The 16938-nt window shown below is 39.9% G+C and overlaps 1 protein-coding gene across 2 annotated transcripts in view; it reads left to right on the top strand.

Moving 5' to 3' along the window:
• fh (fumarate hydratase) overlaps window positions 1-16938 on the top strand; it is a 37028-nt gene that overhangs the window by 7731 nt on the left and 12359 nt on the right. For both annotated transcript variants that reach the window (XM_069931001.1, XM_069931000.1), the window contains exons 2-5: window positions 8763-8897; window positions 9987-10097; window positions 12531-12707; window positions 13779-13961. In XM_069931001.1, the coding sequence (XP_069787102.1) occupies window positions 8856-8897; window positions 9987-10097; window positions 12531-12707; window positions 13779-13961 (513 nt within the window). In that variant the 5' untranslated portion in view covers window positions 8763-8855. The remainder of the gene's footprint in view (window positions 1-8762; window positions 8898-9986; window positions 10098-12530; window positions 12708-13778; window positions 13962-16938) is intronic.

Raw genomic sequence — 16938 nt, 5'->3', positions numbered from 1 at the left:
CTGCGCGCACCAGCGCCGGGCGCACACCAGGTGAGGGACGCGAAACACGGCATCTCCTTTACCTGCTGCCGCCACCGCATAGCGCCTCCCCTCCATCCTCGTGAATGGTCGCGACCTCGCCCTGTCTGCAGACGATGGCTATTTCTCCAGTGGCCTGGCCTGATGTCGATCAAGGCACGTCATGCTACAGGCTCATGCACCTGTTCTGCCGCGTCTCAAGGCGCAGCAGACCTACAGCTGCGAGCCCCCTTGTTATCAAGGGAGATGAGCTTGAATGGGGAAACAGCGATGCCAATGGATAAGTGCCCTTCCTTCCCCTTAATTTGTCCTTCATTTGCCAATGTAGGGCCTACACCCCCAAATGGAGGACAAATTAACATCTGGCTTGAGGTGGCGCTGGACGGAGAACAGAGAGTTCAAAAGCTGGACTGTCTGGCTATCTTATCGTTGATAGATATCTTCAGTTGTTTGATTACCACTTTTGCATGGTTACAGAATCATGTACTGTCTATAAATTCATATTGGATTTGTCTGCAGCTGCTCTTTGAAGGAGGGAAACCATCGACCTAAATCTCTTTCTACCTCAAATTATTTAATGTGTACAATTATTTCATATTGCAAAATATTTATCAACTTTTTAAAGTTACTGTGGATGATGTTTTGACTACTCTGGTTTTCATTAATAAATCATGGGTGTTGTATTTATGGAGTGTCACTGCCAGGACTAGCATTTAATGGTAGGGCTAATTTCCCTTGGGTAGTTACTGCCTTGAATTCCACAGAACATCAAATACTGTTAGTTAGGGAGTTACAGTTACAGCAGTGGCGCACTTAAGCATTAGAAAGGGAATGTGAAGGGGTTCCAGTATAGCGATTGACTTTTGTGTCTAACCAATGGAGGCCATAGTTTTTAGAGGCCTTCTGTAATGGAATAATAATTTTAAAAACAACATTTTTATTCAATGTTCAGCAACCCAGTATTCCAAACAATTGTTTTCAGAAATAATTCCAAACTTTAACAACACTTGTCCTGAATGATGAAGGCAAGTGTGTCAAATATCTTCTTCACTGCCCTGTCTGCCATTCCTTGGCCCACTTACCCATCTAGATCCTGTTGTAATCTTTGATAACCTTCTTCAACAGCATTACACCACCAATTTTGGTGTCATCCACAAACTTACAAAGCATGCTAACTACATAGTCATTAAGTTGCTAATGTAGGAGACAAACAGTAGATTCTGTGTTAAAGTGGAACTGAGGTTGCTCCAAAGCAAACATGAATACAGGTGCAAAAACAAACTTTTAATCACTTTGCAAAGCGTGAGAACTCTGTTACAGCGAGAAGCACGGTTAAAAGCTGCTAACTTACTACAAAGGAGATTAACTCGTGGGTTACGATATCACCTAATTTACGGTTCGTAATCTCTAGTTTCTGGAACATTCGAGTAGACTGCTCCACATAAGTACAATTTCCTTAAAATTATCTTGGGATTCCTCAGTTAGTCTCACAACACTCTGCCAAATAAGGAGCTTCTTATTAACTCCCAAGCAATAACAAGAAAGGAATGCAGCAGCCCTCCCTCCCTTTTTCCCTTTCAGGTACCATTTTAAAACTCACATTTTATTTTATTTTCATCAGTACTGATCTCTGGCACATCACTGTTCATAGGGCTCCAATTTGAGTAGCAAACATTCACTACCACCCTGTCACCTATCAATGCAATTCTGCATTCAATTGGTCATTTTACCCTGGATTCCACTTTCTGCACCAGTCTATTAGGGCATACCTCATCAAAGGCCTTGTTAAAATTCATGTGCACAACTCAGAAGTCAGTGGAGGCCAATTCTCCAGATACTTTCAAGAAAGCGTTAGGTAGAGCTCTTATAGATAGCAAAGTCAAGGGATGTGGGGAGAAGGCAGGAACAGGATACTGATTGTGGATGATCAGCCATGATCACAGTGAATGGTGTTGTTTCGAAGGGCTGAATGGCCTACTCCTACACCTATTTGTCTATTACTGCCCAGCTCTCATTGATCTTCATGGTCAACTTTTTTTTTAAAAAGGGAACCAAATTCATGGGATGTGATTTCCTCTGCGCAAAACCATGTTCACCATCCTTAATCAGTGTTCCATTTCTAAATGCAGTAGATCTTGTCTCTTAGAATCACTTAAAAGTGCTCAAAATATCCAGTGTGTACTAGATTAATACTGCTTTTATATAACATCTAGTCAACTTGTTCAATTTTTAGTTCTAAATGGCATTCATTGTTTTCCTCATTGTTGCTAGTGTGACAGATTATATTATATATAAATATATCTTTAAAAGAGATAGATTGTGGGGGTGCAGTGAGTAGGTCACTTCACAAATAGAGAAGCACTTCACAAAAGATATCTTATTTAAAATGCAAGAGCTTTCCTGAAAGTGAGACATTAAGGCACCAAAGCCTTTGCAAAGACAATAAACTATTTTGGAAGGAATTTTAAAAAGCAGGTTCAAATAAATAGTTCAGGCTCAAGTGCTGATAAGATCTTTTGAGGATTGGGTTAGCCCTGCAAGAAGTTATGGTTTTTACAAGAGGAGAGGAAAATAAGCAAACAGGATTCTTCTCTTAGAGAGAGAGAGAGAGAGAGAGAGAGAGAATTGAGTATAATAGTTCAGTATCAGCAGCTGGGACTGGAACATGATAAGCTGGCAGGCTTGTTGAAGATGGGTTGTGAGTTCTGAGTTCAGCCTGTTCAAAACCCTTGTGGTCCTTACAAGCAGAAATGGCTGGCTAGAGTGTTCCTCCTGAAATAAGGGAAACAAGAGGAACTCTGTGGTGATCTGGAAGAAGATGTTATCATTTGGAAAAACCCATGATGGGGCAAGTTTCTTCATCAGTTTGTGTGCGTCCAACAAGCAACAAATCTCTCAACAAGAACCTTCCTGAGCAGTAACCATTTAACTTTAAGCATGGGAGCATGGCAAGATGGCTTAGAGTCTAGACGTGTAATCTCGACCTCTCTGGCCAGACTTTTAAGAACCCATTTTTAACTCTTTGTTTTCAGGTTTAAATTTTTTAAAACTTAAAGTATCAAGGAATTGTTATGGCTATTAATGGTAAAAAGATTAAACCTCGAGTACAGAAGAAACTACATTTTCAGAGAGTTGAAGATTTAGAGCCTAAACAGTCTGCTACAACTTCAGGTTTGCTTTCTTTTAAGCCTAAACCACAGAGATTTCCTGTGGGAGCTGAAAAAATAACTACTACTCACCAGGAGGACATCGCTGGAATTACCCGTTCTCAGGAGGAAGGTGCGTGTGCCCCCGATGTGGATCCTGATTCTGGCAGCCTGCCGAGGGGGTACGCAAGAAGACGACTCCATTGCTTGAAATACCCCAGGATATATATACTCCAATCTGAATATTTTGGTCTTTTTTGTGAGTTTTTGAATCAACAACGGGTTGCGGGGGGAGAACAGCGTTGGCCCCCTGAGGAAGTCGGGGTGCCGTCGCTGGGAGTCCAGACCTGCAGTAAAACTGTTAAACTGCCTGTTGTTGAGATGCAGCAGGAGCTACAGTTACCTGGTTCTGCCACTACGCAAGAGAAAGGAGGGGCTGAGATTTTCTGAATTACAGTGTAAACAGCTAAGCCTCATCATTCAGCCTAGGCTGAATGAAATGTCTCAGAGGCTCAGTTTGGAACTGGATACAGTTAAAATATGTGTGGAAGCATCTTGTGAGGATCTTATAAACAATTTCAGGCTGCTTTTTTGAAATGTCAACAACAAGTGGCTTCTAATACAGAAAAAGTGTTGGAGGTGGAAGAATCCATTAATGAATTACGAGAACGTGAGAGGGAGTTAGAGAGGAAAGTAGATTATTTGGAGAATCAAAGTAGAAGGAATAATGTGAAGATTGTTGGTTTGTCAGAAGGTATGGAAAAACAAGACCCTCTTCATTTTTTTACCGAATGGATTCCACAAATACTGGGGCAGGAATTTTTCTCTGGAGGTCTGGTATTGGAAAGAGCTCATAGAGCCTTAAGAAGAAGACCTCTGCCTGGTCAACCACCGAGACCCGTGATAATTCGATGTTTGAATTATTTGGAGAGAGAAACGATACTTTGTTTAGCAGTGCAAAATGCGAGACAACGACAAGCTCCGTTAATGATTCAGAATAGTAGAGTTTTTTTCTATCCTGATTTGAGTCAAGAGGTTATTCAGCGACAGCGTCGATTTAATCCAGTTAAAGATGTTTTGTGGCGTAAAGGTTATAAGTCTACTTTTCGCTATCCGGCAGTGTTGAAGGTGTTTTGTGGAGACTTTCAATCTCGGTTTTTTGAGAATGAGAGTGAAGCACTGAGTTTTGCTGACTCGTTGCCAGATGTAAGAGGACAAAGATGTAGCCCACCATTGTCTCCTAAAGAAAAATCTGGTTGTTCTGGAAATAGAAGAAATGGGAGAAATGAGAACGGAAAGAGTCTGTTTCCTTGAAATGGGGTCGCTGAGTCTGGAATTTCTTGGATGAATAGAAGAACTTTTTTATTTTTATTTTCTTTTTATGTCATTATGATATCTTGTTGTTATTCTTTGTTTGGCTGGGGATGGAGAAATTTGCTCTATGTTCTACTAGTCATCAGCCACTGGTGCGTGATCCACACCCAACTTTTGTTTAGGGATTACTACCTTTTGGTAGTTTTTTGGGGTTTTTTTTTCTTCTTTTTATCTTTTTTTAATTTTCATTTTATTTAGACTTTAATTTGTGGTTTCTTTTTCTCCTATTGGAGGGCCTATTTACGTTGATCTGAGTCTTTATATATTGATATTAGTTTTTAGTAATATTAGTGGATATGTCAAAGTTGAAGTTTGCTACTTTTAATGTTCGGGGTTTAAACAGTCTGATTAAGCGTAAGTGTATTTTTATCAAGTTTGATCTTTGGTAAAAACATGTGTTCGGTAGAGATATGATTTTACCTGAAATGATTAAATTTGAGACTTTTGGCATAATGAGATGAAATATTGTTTAATAATGGAAAAAATTGCATATGTTTCGCAGATAACTATAGTTTTTTTTATTAATAAGTGGTTGTTATATTCAGAATATTTACATTTTGATTTATATTGACTAGATTTTAATATGTATGCCTTACTTTTCTTTATTTTCTTCTTTTTTCTTTATGGCTCTCCTTAGGAGAGTTGGCTGAAAGAGGAGGGGCGGGTTTCTTTCCTTTTTTTTCTTTCTTTTTTTTAATATATATAAAATATAACATTCATGCTTTGTTTATTGTTATATATGTTACTTATTTTCTGTATTTTGAACGAATAAATAAAGTTTAAAAAAAAACTTTGAGCACCAGAGCCTGGTGAAAATTCATAAATGTTAAATTCTGTGCACAGTATAAGAATTGCCTGATACCGGTTGACTTGGAGGAGTGAGAAGTGAGATTGGACTGTGAATCAAAGAACTTTTCTGAACTTATATACGTGCGCTTAGAATTAGAAGGGGGTTAAGTTAGGTTAAGTTAACAGTAATGAGTTGAAGTTTGATCCTATTTTTATGTTTAAAAAAAATTAAAAATTACTTTTGTTTAAGTAACCGTTTGTCTTGGTGAATTTCTATCGCTGCTGGGGTTTGGGTTCCTCTGGACTCGTAATACTAGTTTAAAATCTGGTGCCTATTTTAAGAAATAGTTTTTAGTTTTGAACGTTTAAATTTTGTTGATAAATTAGTGAAATGCAGAAAAGTACACTTTCTCGGAAAGGTAAAATGAAAGCAATATTCAGAATATGTTTTAATAACTGCCAGCAAATATGTTAATAAAATGATTAAGAAAAAAAGGTAATTGCTTGACATTGTCAAAATGTAGAATGTTCCTAACAAAAGAATCCTTAATAATGATAAAGATCCTCATCATCAAATTATACTTTGGTTTCACAGTCTTACCCAATAATGAGCATATTAATTCTAATATTTATATTAAACAGTAAGTTCAACCTATGTTGAAGAGTTTGAAATTAATCAAAGGACATCAAATATAAAATTGCATAAATTTTATTGGGTCTGGAACAAATGAGGTGATTTCACTTCAGGAGTTTGAAAATGTCAGATCATTGAGGCTATTTCTGATCTTTAGTGCTCGATTCTGAAGATAGAAAAGGAAACAGGAAGACGTTTGATGAATCGCTGATATCCAATGTAATTTTATACCTCCGTCAGGTCTCCCCTAAGCAGTCTCATCTATAAGGAACACAAATCCCAGAATATCCAGTTTCACGATTGGTGAAGGTCCAGTTAAAGCCATTGCATAAATTTCATATTGGTTCACACCTCACTCCAGACATTAGAAAAGAGGATAAATGAAGAGGTTAAACATTTTGAAGGGCAGAATGATTGTCCAGGATTATTTTAAGAGCAATTACCAATTACCAGAGCTGACTGAAAGAGCTTGGTAGGCAGAGCAGTTGGCTTTGGCAGCAAGTCCTAGACCTCCTTCTTGGGATTCTTAACAGTGGACTCGGTAGTTTTTTTTAAACAGGGATCTAATCAAATTAGAAATACAATTTCCAGAAGTTGGGATCTCTTTCTGTAAGCAATTTATTGTCCAAGCAACAAATAGACATCCAGTTGGAGGAATAATTTTCATGAAAATGCAATTTGTCTGATTTCAAGGCCCATGATTGAAAGGTACTTATTCAACGTAATTGCTCACAAATCAGCCCAGCTCTGGTGTCATTTTACCTTCACAAAGTCTAATTCAGAAAATAAAATCTGCTTCAACATCCTTCAACAATTCTGCACAGTCGAATTAAAGGGCAATTTTGACAATGGCTGACCTGTGTCCTATTCAGCCCTTTGAATCTCAAACTGAAACAGTTGCTTAAATTAACATAGTATGTTTTTAATAGTTTAGATATTAGACATGCTTCTATTTATGACCTTTTTTTAAGTACTGTGCATCACAATGAAGTTCCAACTGTGTTTAGGATTCATTAATTCCATTTAATTTTGAGAATCATGGTTACAGAATTAAAACAAGCTCTTTGGATTCCATGCTCAAAAGATTCTCGATGCTAATCATGAAGTATCTATCTTATCTTAAATGAAAGACAAAAGTCTGCAGACACTGGGATTGTAGTCAAAACACAGAAATGCTGGAGGAATGCAGTAATGTCGCAGCATCCTTACGAGGTTAAGAAATACAGTATTACTGAAGTTTCGGGCTTGAGCTCTTCCTCAAGGTTTTAGTGAATGAAAGGCTGGGGAAATAATGAGAGAAGAATGGGAGGGGAGGTGTACAAACATACTGTGTTAAGTGGATATGGTAAGAGGAAAGGTGATCATTGTTTTTGGCTCTGTGAAAGGAGACAGAGGGAAAAGGGAAGAGAGCGACAGAGCTAGAGGAAAGGAGATGGAAGGTGGTTTCTAATAGAAACCGGAGAAGTAAATGTAAATGCCATCAGGATGGCAGGTGGAAGAAGAGGAGTTGTTCCTCCAATTTACAGATGAGACCATGGACAGACATGTCAGTAAGGGAATAGGGTGTGGGAATTGAATTGAATATGTACTCAGAACCCTTTAACCTTCTGTCTCCTCCTCTTAAACCTATGCCATCCAGTTTTAGATGCCTTGTTATGGGGGAATTTATTTTACTGTCCACCCCATCTATGCCCCTTGTAATTTTATACCTCTATCAGGTCTCCCCTAAGCAGCCTCATCTATAAGGAACACAAATCCCAGAATATCCAGTTTCACGATTGGTGAAGGTTCAGTTAAAGCCATAGCATAAATTTCATATTGGTTCACACCTTCACTCCAGACATTAGAAAAGAGGATAAATGAAGAAGTTAAATACATTTTGAAGGGCAGAATGATTGTCCAGGATTATTTTGAGTGATTACCAATATTTCTAGCCAGAGTGGAGTTGATGGTCACTCAAGTCTTATGACCACATTGCTATAAATAGTAGAGATTAGTTTGTTGTCCTCTAATGAGGACTTTCTTCAGGAGATATTGTATAATTCTTTCCTCTTGTAAACTCAGGTTTTTAAATGGTCCCTGTTTTCTGAGTACATTGATTTTGTAGATTGCACTTCTAACAAACATTTAACCTCAATACATCATGGTCATTGAACATTGTTTGCCATGATACACTTAATTGACACATCTGTACTGGTGACCCTCATGTGCTCAGCCTTTCAGTTTTGTGCATCTGTTGTCTCCTCTGTGATACCTTTCAAAGTTGCTTAAGGAAGACAGGAGTTAATAATTTAGTCTCTGTCATGTCATGGTTGATTTTTGCTTCTGACCAAGGTGTTGATCACCCATCTTAATGCTTGACCGCGTGGCTCATATCAAATAATGCTTGTGCAAAAATTCTTGGGATATTTTACAATTTGATTGTGTCATATAAATGTATGTTTTTGTATATTAAGGTAGTGCAATTGAGCAACTTGGACAATAATTTTTGGAGATGGATGTATGCATGTAAATAACCTAAAATGATCATTTACATTTTCCATTTAAAAAAAAAGTGGGATGGGACTTTAAAGGAAACTCATGACTGAAGAAAAAGCAAAAGAGGGAGGCTAGTTTGAAGGCTCTTGCAGAACTGGTACAGACTTGGTAAGCTGATTGGGCTTCTTGCTGTAACCTTGATGTCCTTTCTGAAGTTTTGTCCATGATCTCTAAAGCTTAGCATTGCATTATGTCTAATGGAATTTGAGATTTCTTTTGAAAATTATACAGCCACTTTTATGTGAACCTTTTAATTTTTGCAGGAAAGTTCTGATGGATTCAGAATTGAGTATGATACCTTTGGTGAATTGAAGGTGCCAAATGACAGGTTTTATGGAGCCCAGACAGTGAGATCAATGATGAACTTCAAAATCGGAGGGGCATCTGAGAAGATGCCAGTAAGTATTTGGCAACTACTGGATATTAAAGGAAGATTCTTACCCTTCCAAACATCAGAAATTTCATCTCTGCTTGTCCCTTGTTTTATTGCAGGGTGTTTAGTTTTATTTCCCAATTTGCTTCTCGAAATGTTAAGGGACGTTTGCAGTCTCTGGCCTATCAATAATTGGGTAGAATAATAGGACAATAAATTTTGGAGATGGATGGAACCTGGCATCCTAGAAGAATTTTTTCAATTGTGTTATGCAGCAGTTTTTCTTCTGATTACATGAAAAATAATTTTACCAAGATGTTTTAATATAATTTAACAACATAACAACCAAGAGCAGGAGTAGGTTATCTGGCCATTAAAACGTGCTCCACCATACACCATGGCTGATATGCCCCAGCTCTAACCCCATATTCCCTGATATCCTTGATATTTATATTTTAAATGAATACAATAGCTGAACCACCTTAGAATCCGAAGTAGGCCCAATGGTCCATCATGACTGCTCCACCATTCCAATCATGAACTGATCTATCCTCCCACTCAGCCCCACTCCCTGGCTTTCTCTCCCTAATCTTTAATGCCCTGACTAATCAAATACTTGTCAATTTCTTTTTTTAGGTAAGGAGAATAAAGCTGTACACACTGTTCCATGTTCTCCCTCAATAATGCTCTATATAATTAGTTCTGCACTGAAAAACATGTCACTCATTTTCATTTGTTTTTATTTAAATGCGATTTTGATTTTGGGTTCTGTGCCATTGCTGAATCATTGAAAGTTTTCAAACTGTTGAAATCTGGAAAACAGGATTTTGAAAGTAATTCAGCAAACACAATTGGAGCTTCCGTTCCCCTTGAGAATTATAATCACAATTTTGTCCAGTACTACATCACAGGTCCTGTTTGCAGTGTCTGTAACTGAAATGGATTGCATGATCTGTCAAAGTGTACAACTAAAGCACAACAGAAACTCTGTTCTTTATTGATTCAATCAAGGTACATTTTCCAAACACATTACTCTAGCAGTATCTTTCTGTTGTGAAGTAGAGAAGAAAAAAATAGTGATATTTGATGTTGTTTCCACTGATTCTGTCCACAGATCCAAATGATAAAAGCTTTTGGCATTTTGAAAAGAGCTGCTGCGGAAGTGAATATGGACTATGGCTTGGACACAAAGATTGCAAATAGTATCATGAAGGCAGCAGATGAGGTAATTTGATGATTTATAAAATCTACGGTGGAATATGCATGGGTAGTGTGGGAAGAAAACCATTTTAACTGAATTGAAATGATGGCAAATCTAGAGGTGTTGAAGCAGATCACAGAACAGGGGCGACCTGAAGTGGTATTGCAGGAGCTCCAAGAAAGCTTGCAAGGAGAACAACATTTTTGAAAATGGATCGAAGGAAAGGTGCGACCTTGCTTTGCAGTCTACTACCTTTCTTGCGATGGCTGGCAGTTTGAGAGCAGCTACTCAAAAAGCTGCTGATATTGGAATTTTGAGAAAACAAAAGAATTGATGGATGAACTCACTAGATCAGAAAACATCCATGGGTAGAAATGGTCAGTCAACCTTTTGGTTGGGGCACTTCATCAAAACTAAAGTTATACACAGATTACTTCACCAAGTTGCACAGGTGCATGTTGACTGAGCAGTTCACTCCAACTGTGCTCTTATTGTACTCACCATGCATTATATGAGACGAAGTGTTATGTACCAAGCATCGAGAGGACATTGTATAGACTTTTGAATTTTGCTGACTTAATGAATGGTTTTCAGAAAACAATGTGTCATTGTAGTCCCGCCTTTAAGCGGCAGCGGAAATAGTCACAGCGCCAAATCGCATTATGCCACCGCTGTTTGGTTCAGTGTAAATGATGGGCCTTCTTCATGGCAGTATAGCGGGATCTCTGTGTAAAACGGGTTGTGTCTTCCCTGGACTGAGAGAACCCTGTTACACTGTACTTCTCTGGTTGGCAGTGCTGTTTTTATTACATAAACTTTGAATGTGGCACGATCCTTTAAATCATTCACGTTTAGCTGTTGTGGTGAAAAGCAGTCATTTCTCATTACAAAGTAAAAACGTATTTCATTCTTCAACAATAATTTGTATCGTAGGTGTGTGGGAATTTGGATTGTACGGTAAAATCCACGTTTTTTGGAATTCAAGCAACCTGCAAAAAATCACAGAAAATAAATAGGTAAAAAATTAAAATTGGTGCCTCCAAGCGATCAGTTCACCAATTACGCAATGTTCAATCTCAAGCAGTCAGAAAATTCACTTGTCTGGCATCTGCCAATCCCAATAGGTGCTGGATACTGGGGTTTTGCTATATTTAATTGAAATTTAAACAACACGCACCTAGCAAATACTGAAATGATTGGTATTGATGCCAAGTCATCAGTCCAGTATATTTTAGTCTCAAAGGTTATTCATGTGTCCATTTCAAAGTGCCCTGTTAATCATTTGCATCTCAAGGCCTGACTACATTCCCAAGAAATCCCATGAAAAAAATTTATAACAGTTCTTTGGTGCAGTCATACAGAGTACGTAATATTTAAGGGTATAGTCAAAGATAAATGTGATTACAAACAGTTTTATTTCCTTGCCTTCCCCTGTCTCTGTAATGATCCTCCGGCCACTATTGTTGCCATGCTCTGGTATGGCCAATGGGTGGCACTTTCCAAACATCAGGCAGGACTATGCAGTAAAATGCAAATATTCAGTTAATATAGAAGTTGGCTGCTCCAAATATTACATTATAGAATAATATTATTTAAAAAGACAAATGGATTCGGGCAGGAAAATGAACAGTTGAGATAAACAATAAAACCTGCAGATGCTGGGTTCTAGTGCAGTACACAAAAGTGCAAGAGAAACGTGGCAGGTCATGTAGTATTCACAGGAAACAGTCGATGTTTCAGACCTGAGTCCTTCACCAGGAGTGCTGAAAATCAGGCAGATGCCTGAATATAAATGTGTGGGGGGAAGGAGTATGATCAGAGACTAACAGGTAGGTTTTTTTTTACAGGTGAGAGGGTAGAAAAGAGAGAAGTGATAAGGGGGAGAGGGCAGAATGCCAAGATGGGTGGCTGTCTGATAAGAGAAGGAAGGGAAAGGGATGGGAAGCTGGAGGAAAGGAGACAGAGGGATGAGGGAAAGTGAGAGACTGGTGGGGAGGGGGTGGTGATTAACAGAAATGGAAAGTCGAAGATGGGTGGCGTCTGGTCGGAGGCTGCTGAGACGTAATGTAAGTTGGTGTTCCTCCAATTTGCGGATGGTCTCAACTTGGCCATGCATGAGGCCATTTACAGATGTGTCGGTGTGGCCGTGGTGTGTGGAATTGACGTGGCTGGCCACTGGGAGGTCCTTGCTGTTGCAGCAGAGAGAGCAAAGGTGCTCCACAAAGCGACGTCCCAGCCCGCATTCAGTTTAGGATTGGTAATGGTGATGGATGAGAATGGATGGACTGTTTGGTCTGATGTTCTCTGACTTGAGCAACATTCTTCACTTCCTATTGTAAAGGTAAGAACAATTTAACTTCCGATATTCTTTGTCACTAAGTCTGACTTAAGCTTGGTGCTGTTTTGCCTCCATGCAATAAAATCCTTAAATTGAAGCCTTCTATGTTTATCATGCAGGTGATTGCTGGAAAATTGGATGACCACTTTCCTCTGGTGGTGTGGCAGACAGGCTCTGGGACACAAACTAACATGAACGTGAATGAAGTGATCAGCAACAGGGCAATTCAGATCCTTGGAGGTAAACTGGGCAGCAAGGATCCCGTCCATCCCAATGATCATGTAAACAAGAGCCAGGTACTGGTCACCACCACAGTTCTGTCCTTTCGAGACATAGACATCAAGGTCCAAAGTTACCCTAATGTTACTCATGTAAATGAATGACATTTTCTGTCTTGTATGTAATAGGAAATAACAAAACAAATCACCAGTGCTGGAAGTACTCAGCAGATCAGGTAGCATCTGTGGAAAAAGAAGCAGGATTAATATTTCATGTTTGAAACCTTTCAGCAGATACAGGGTCTCAGACTTGAAATATTCACTTAGTTTCTCTGTCCAAAGATACCGCCTGACCTGCTGAATGCTTCTGCCATTTTGTTTTTTTATGTTTAGGTTTTCAGCAGATGCAGTTTAAAAAAAATATTTTATTACCTGGTGATTTATTTCAAATATACGACTATCACAATTTTAATAAGATTGTGTAGCAAAGTATTCTATACTGAGCAACTATAGTTATTGCTGTACATGTTGTGGAATCGCTGTACGCGTTGTCAAGTTGATGTATGGGCTACGGAGTCTAGTGCAAGACTGACACCTTCAGGCTTACATGCTGGGCTTATATACATATCTGCCTTTGTCGCATGGATAGGATGTGACATCATCAGTGATGTCATCAGCCCAGATCAAACCCTGTGTTGGATGCAGGTCGATTTCCCACGTTTTCCACAGCACGCCCGCCACTTTGGGAGCCAGTTCGCTTGCTGCTAAGTGGGTTGCCACAGTTGCAATTACTTAAGACTAAATTAGGAATTTCCCATGCAGTTATTTTGAAATGCAGCTTATAAACCATGGGCAGCGCGGTTAGCTTAGCGGTTGTGCAACGTTTTACAGCGCCAACAACCCGGAATCAAATCTGTAAGGAGTTTGTGTGTTTCCTCTGTGTCTGTGTGGGATCCCTCTGGTGCTCTGGTTTCCTCCCACCCTTCAGAAATGTACATGTATTGTTGGTGAATTGGCATATTTGGGTGACATGGGGTCATGGACCAGAAGAGTCTGTTAATGTGCTGTATGTCAAAAAAAAATTAGTTTGTTGTGTTAATTATTCTAAGTGTTCAGTTAATTTTGATCTCCCATTTTTCTTGTTGCTAGAGTTCCAACGACACGTTTCCAACGGCCATGCATATTGCCGCTGCTAAGGAGGTCCATGAGGTGCTCTTGCCTGGTTTACAGAAACTCCATGACGCTATGGAGACCAAGGCCAAGGAATTTGCAGACATCATCAAGATTGGCCGTACACATACGCAAGATGCAGTACCTCTGTCATTAGGGCAGGTGGGTTTTGTTTGATGAAATCTGACTTAATAGAAATAATTAACTGAAAATAAATATGAACAGGCTTAATATCCAACACAGTTTAGAAAGGGAACTCGTGTGATATAGTAGGAATGGTGGGAAAAAAATCTAACATATATGCCATTGTATATAATGACTCGTTTATAGGACAACCTCATAATTTCCACCTAAAATGTTGGTTTTGAGTGATGATCCACACCCCCCTCCCGCCAAAATATCTGGCACTTACCGCTGACCAGTGGATGCTGTTAAAAGCAAATCACAATATTTTAATAATGTTATTTAAGGGTTTAAATTTTAAATGGATATTTTAAAATAAACCACAGTCAGCTCCAGTAACCGGCCTCTTAACGTCTGTGGAGAGCTGACAGCAGTCAGACCCAGGTGGATGGACCCCGCAGAGGAGCACTGAGGCTTCGCAAATAACTAATGGGGCATGCGGGAGATTGCATTGGGAGTCAGCAGGAAGATGGCGGCAGTGTTGCGACTTCATCGTCATGGTAAGAATTTCAGACCCGTGGTATAGGACAATCCGATTTTAAGATGAAATTTTTAAGTGGATCATCCTATATAACGGCATATACAGTAATAATTGCGACAGTACCCCTTTGCAGCAATCTTTATATCAACTGCCTTGCAGAGAGTATAGACACTTCCTGAATGTTTATTTGACAAAGCTGTAAAGTAATTTGAATGGGTGTAACAACCCCCAATACCACTTTGACCAAGGTTTTGGATTCAGAGTGGAATCTATTAGGACAAAACTGCACTTGCAGTTTTTTGTCCAGCAGTTTTTTTCTGTAATGCCTTTATTAAACGGCTTGGAATTAGAACAGCAATTCTAGTATTTGGATTTTCTTCAAGAGGAATTGCATTGAAAAATGTAAAAGCTATGCTAAACCTTTATCGCACTTTGATTATCTCTTGTTTGGATTACTGCATGCTGCTTTTTGTTAGGGATATCAAGTTCAAGACAGGGTGCCGAGAAGACTTGGAAAGATTATACCAGAAATATGAGTGTACAGATCTATAAAAATATTTGCATTGTGCTTCTCGAGGAAGCAAAGATAAGTGTGGAAGGGTGGGTGGGCGGGGTGGTGGGGGGGAAGAACCTAATGGTATTCTCTGCAGAGGTTGCTCAACCCCACAACCAGTATCATACAGAAGACACTGCACCTATTTATGTATGAGGCTGATGAATGGTGTTTCCATTCATCTGATTTACTCCATTTTAACAGATCTCAAGTGACCATTAAATAAGGGGAAAAAGAACGCTCCGTGACCCACTCAGTTTCGATCGTACCATTTAAAGCACAATAAGGTTAATGTGCAGAGGTCGACAGCATCGAGTCCACGCTGCTGAAGATCCAGCTGCGCTGGATGGGTCACGTCTCCAGAATGGAGGACCATCGCCTTCCCAAGATCGTGTTATATGGCGAGCTCTCCACTGGCCACCGTGACAGAGGTGCACCAAAGAAAAGGTACAAGGACTGCCTAAAGAAATCTCTTGGTGCCTGCCACATTGACCACCGCCAGTGGGCTGATAACGCCTCAAACCGTGCATCTTGGCGCCTCACAGTTTGGCGGGCAGCAACCTCCTTTGAAGAAGACCGCAGAGCCCACCTCACTGACAAAAGGCAAAGGAGGAAAAACCCAACACCCAACCCCAACCAACCAATTTTCCCTTGCAACCGCTGCAATCGTGTCTGCCTGTCCCGCGTCGGACTTGTCAGCCACAATCGAGCCTGCAGCTGACGTGGACTTTTACCCCCCTCCATAAATCTTCGTCCGCGAAGCCAAGCCAAAGAAAGAAAGAAGAAAGAAAGAAGGTTAATGTAATCATAAATATATTGGAGAATTGAGATTTCTAATTCTATTCAACTAAGGTTTCTCCCCTATTTAATTAATAATAATAAATGATTCATACCTGGATTCTCAATTAGTTAAATAGGAACTAATGTCTGTCCTTTAACTGTCATAAGGAATTGATTTGATGTAGGTATTTGTATAAGTTACATAAGAAAGAGTTGGGAACAACATTAACAATTTCCTTTAATATGGAACCTTCAAAAGTTGACACTTGGCTCCAAAAGATGTTGAAGCAATTGTCCAAAAGAAAGGACAAAGTGAATATGAAAGAATCTGGTAGGGCAGCGGATCTGCTCTAACAGCAGTGTAGTCACTGGTGTTGACAACATGGGGGAGCAGGGAACAGAGACATAGGGCTGCTTTGTGGGGTCCAACTGCCCAATCCTAATTCCGGCAGCTCCATACAGGCTTTAAATAGGCTGCTAGTGGAGCTGACAGTATTTTGCAACCTCAGAGTCTGTGCCCAAGATGATAAGTGTCTGTACTTGGCCGCGGCTCTGAGGGGTTGCACACTCTGGGGGAACAGCAGATTAGCACACCGTACCAGAAACAGGGAGAACACCCCCACCACCCCCATTGGGAAGGAAAAGCAGAGGAGATGACCCAACAGGACAGTGACCATGGCAGCGGACCAGGGAGGGGCTCAGCGGCTGTAGGACCCTGCATGATGGTGATCAGGGTAGCAAACCAGCACAGGACTCAATGGGCTGAAGGACCAACACAGGCTGCAAGTGGTTAGCGACTTATGATCGTGGGACTCACAGAACCAGAATCCATGAGGAGGCAGAGATCAAGAAGGGCTTTGGGCGCTGAGGGCTTCCTAAATCATGTTGGAGCACGGATTGCTGTTGGATCGAACAGAGTTCTGTGCAGTCGCTGAGGTTGCGGGAATGCTGGAGACAAATCCACAGACACTCAGTGTCTCTGAATGGTCTCTATTTTGCTTCTCTTTCTCTATAGTGTAAGGGGTGCCGGTCAACACAAATGGCGGCTCTTACTGCAGGCAGAAGGAAATTTTGTGTAATATGGTATGGTTCCGATTATCTGAAATGCTTGCGAACGGGCGTTTTTCTGTTAACTGGATTTT

Source organism: Narcine bancroftii, chromosome 4 (genome assembly GCF_036971445.1).
Source record: "Narcine bancroftii isolate sNarBan1 chromosome 4, sNarBan1.hap1, whole genome shotgun sequence".
Classification (NCBI taxonomy): Eukaryota; Metazoa; Chordata; class Chondrichthyes; order Torpediniformes; family Narcinidae; genus Narcine; species Narcine bancroftii.
Note: the sequence above shows the minus strand (reverse complement) of the source record. Positions and strands in the feature narration are given on the sequence as shown.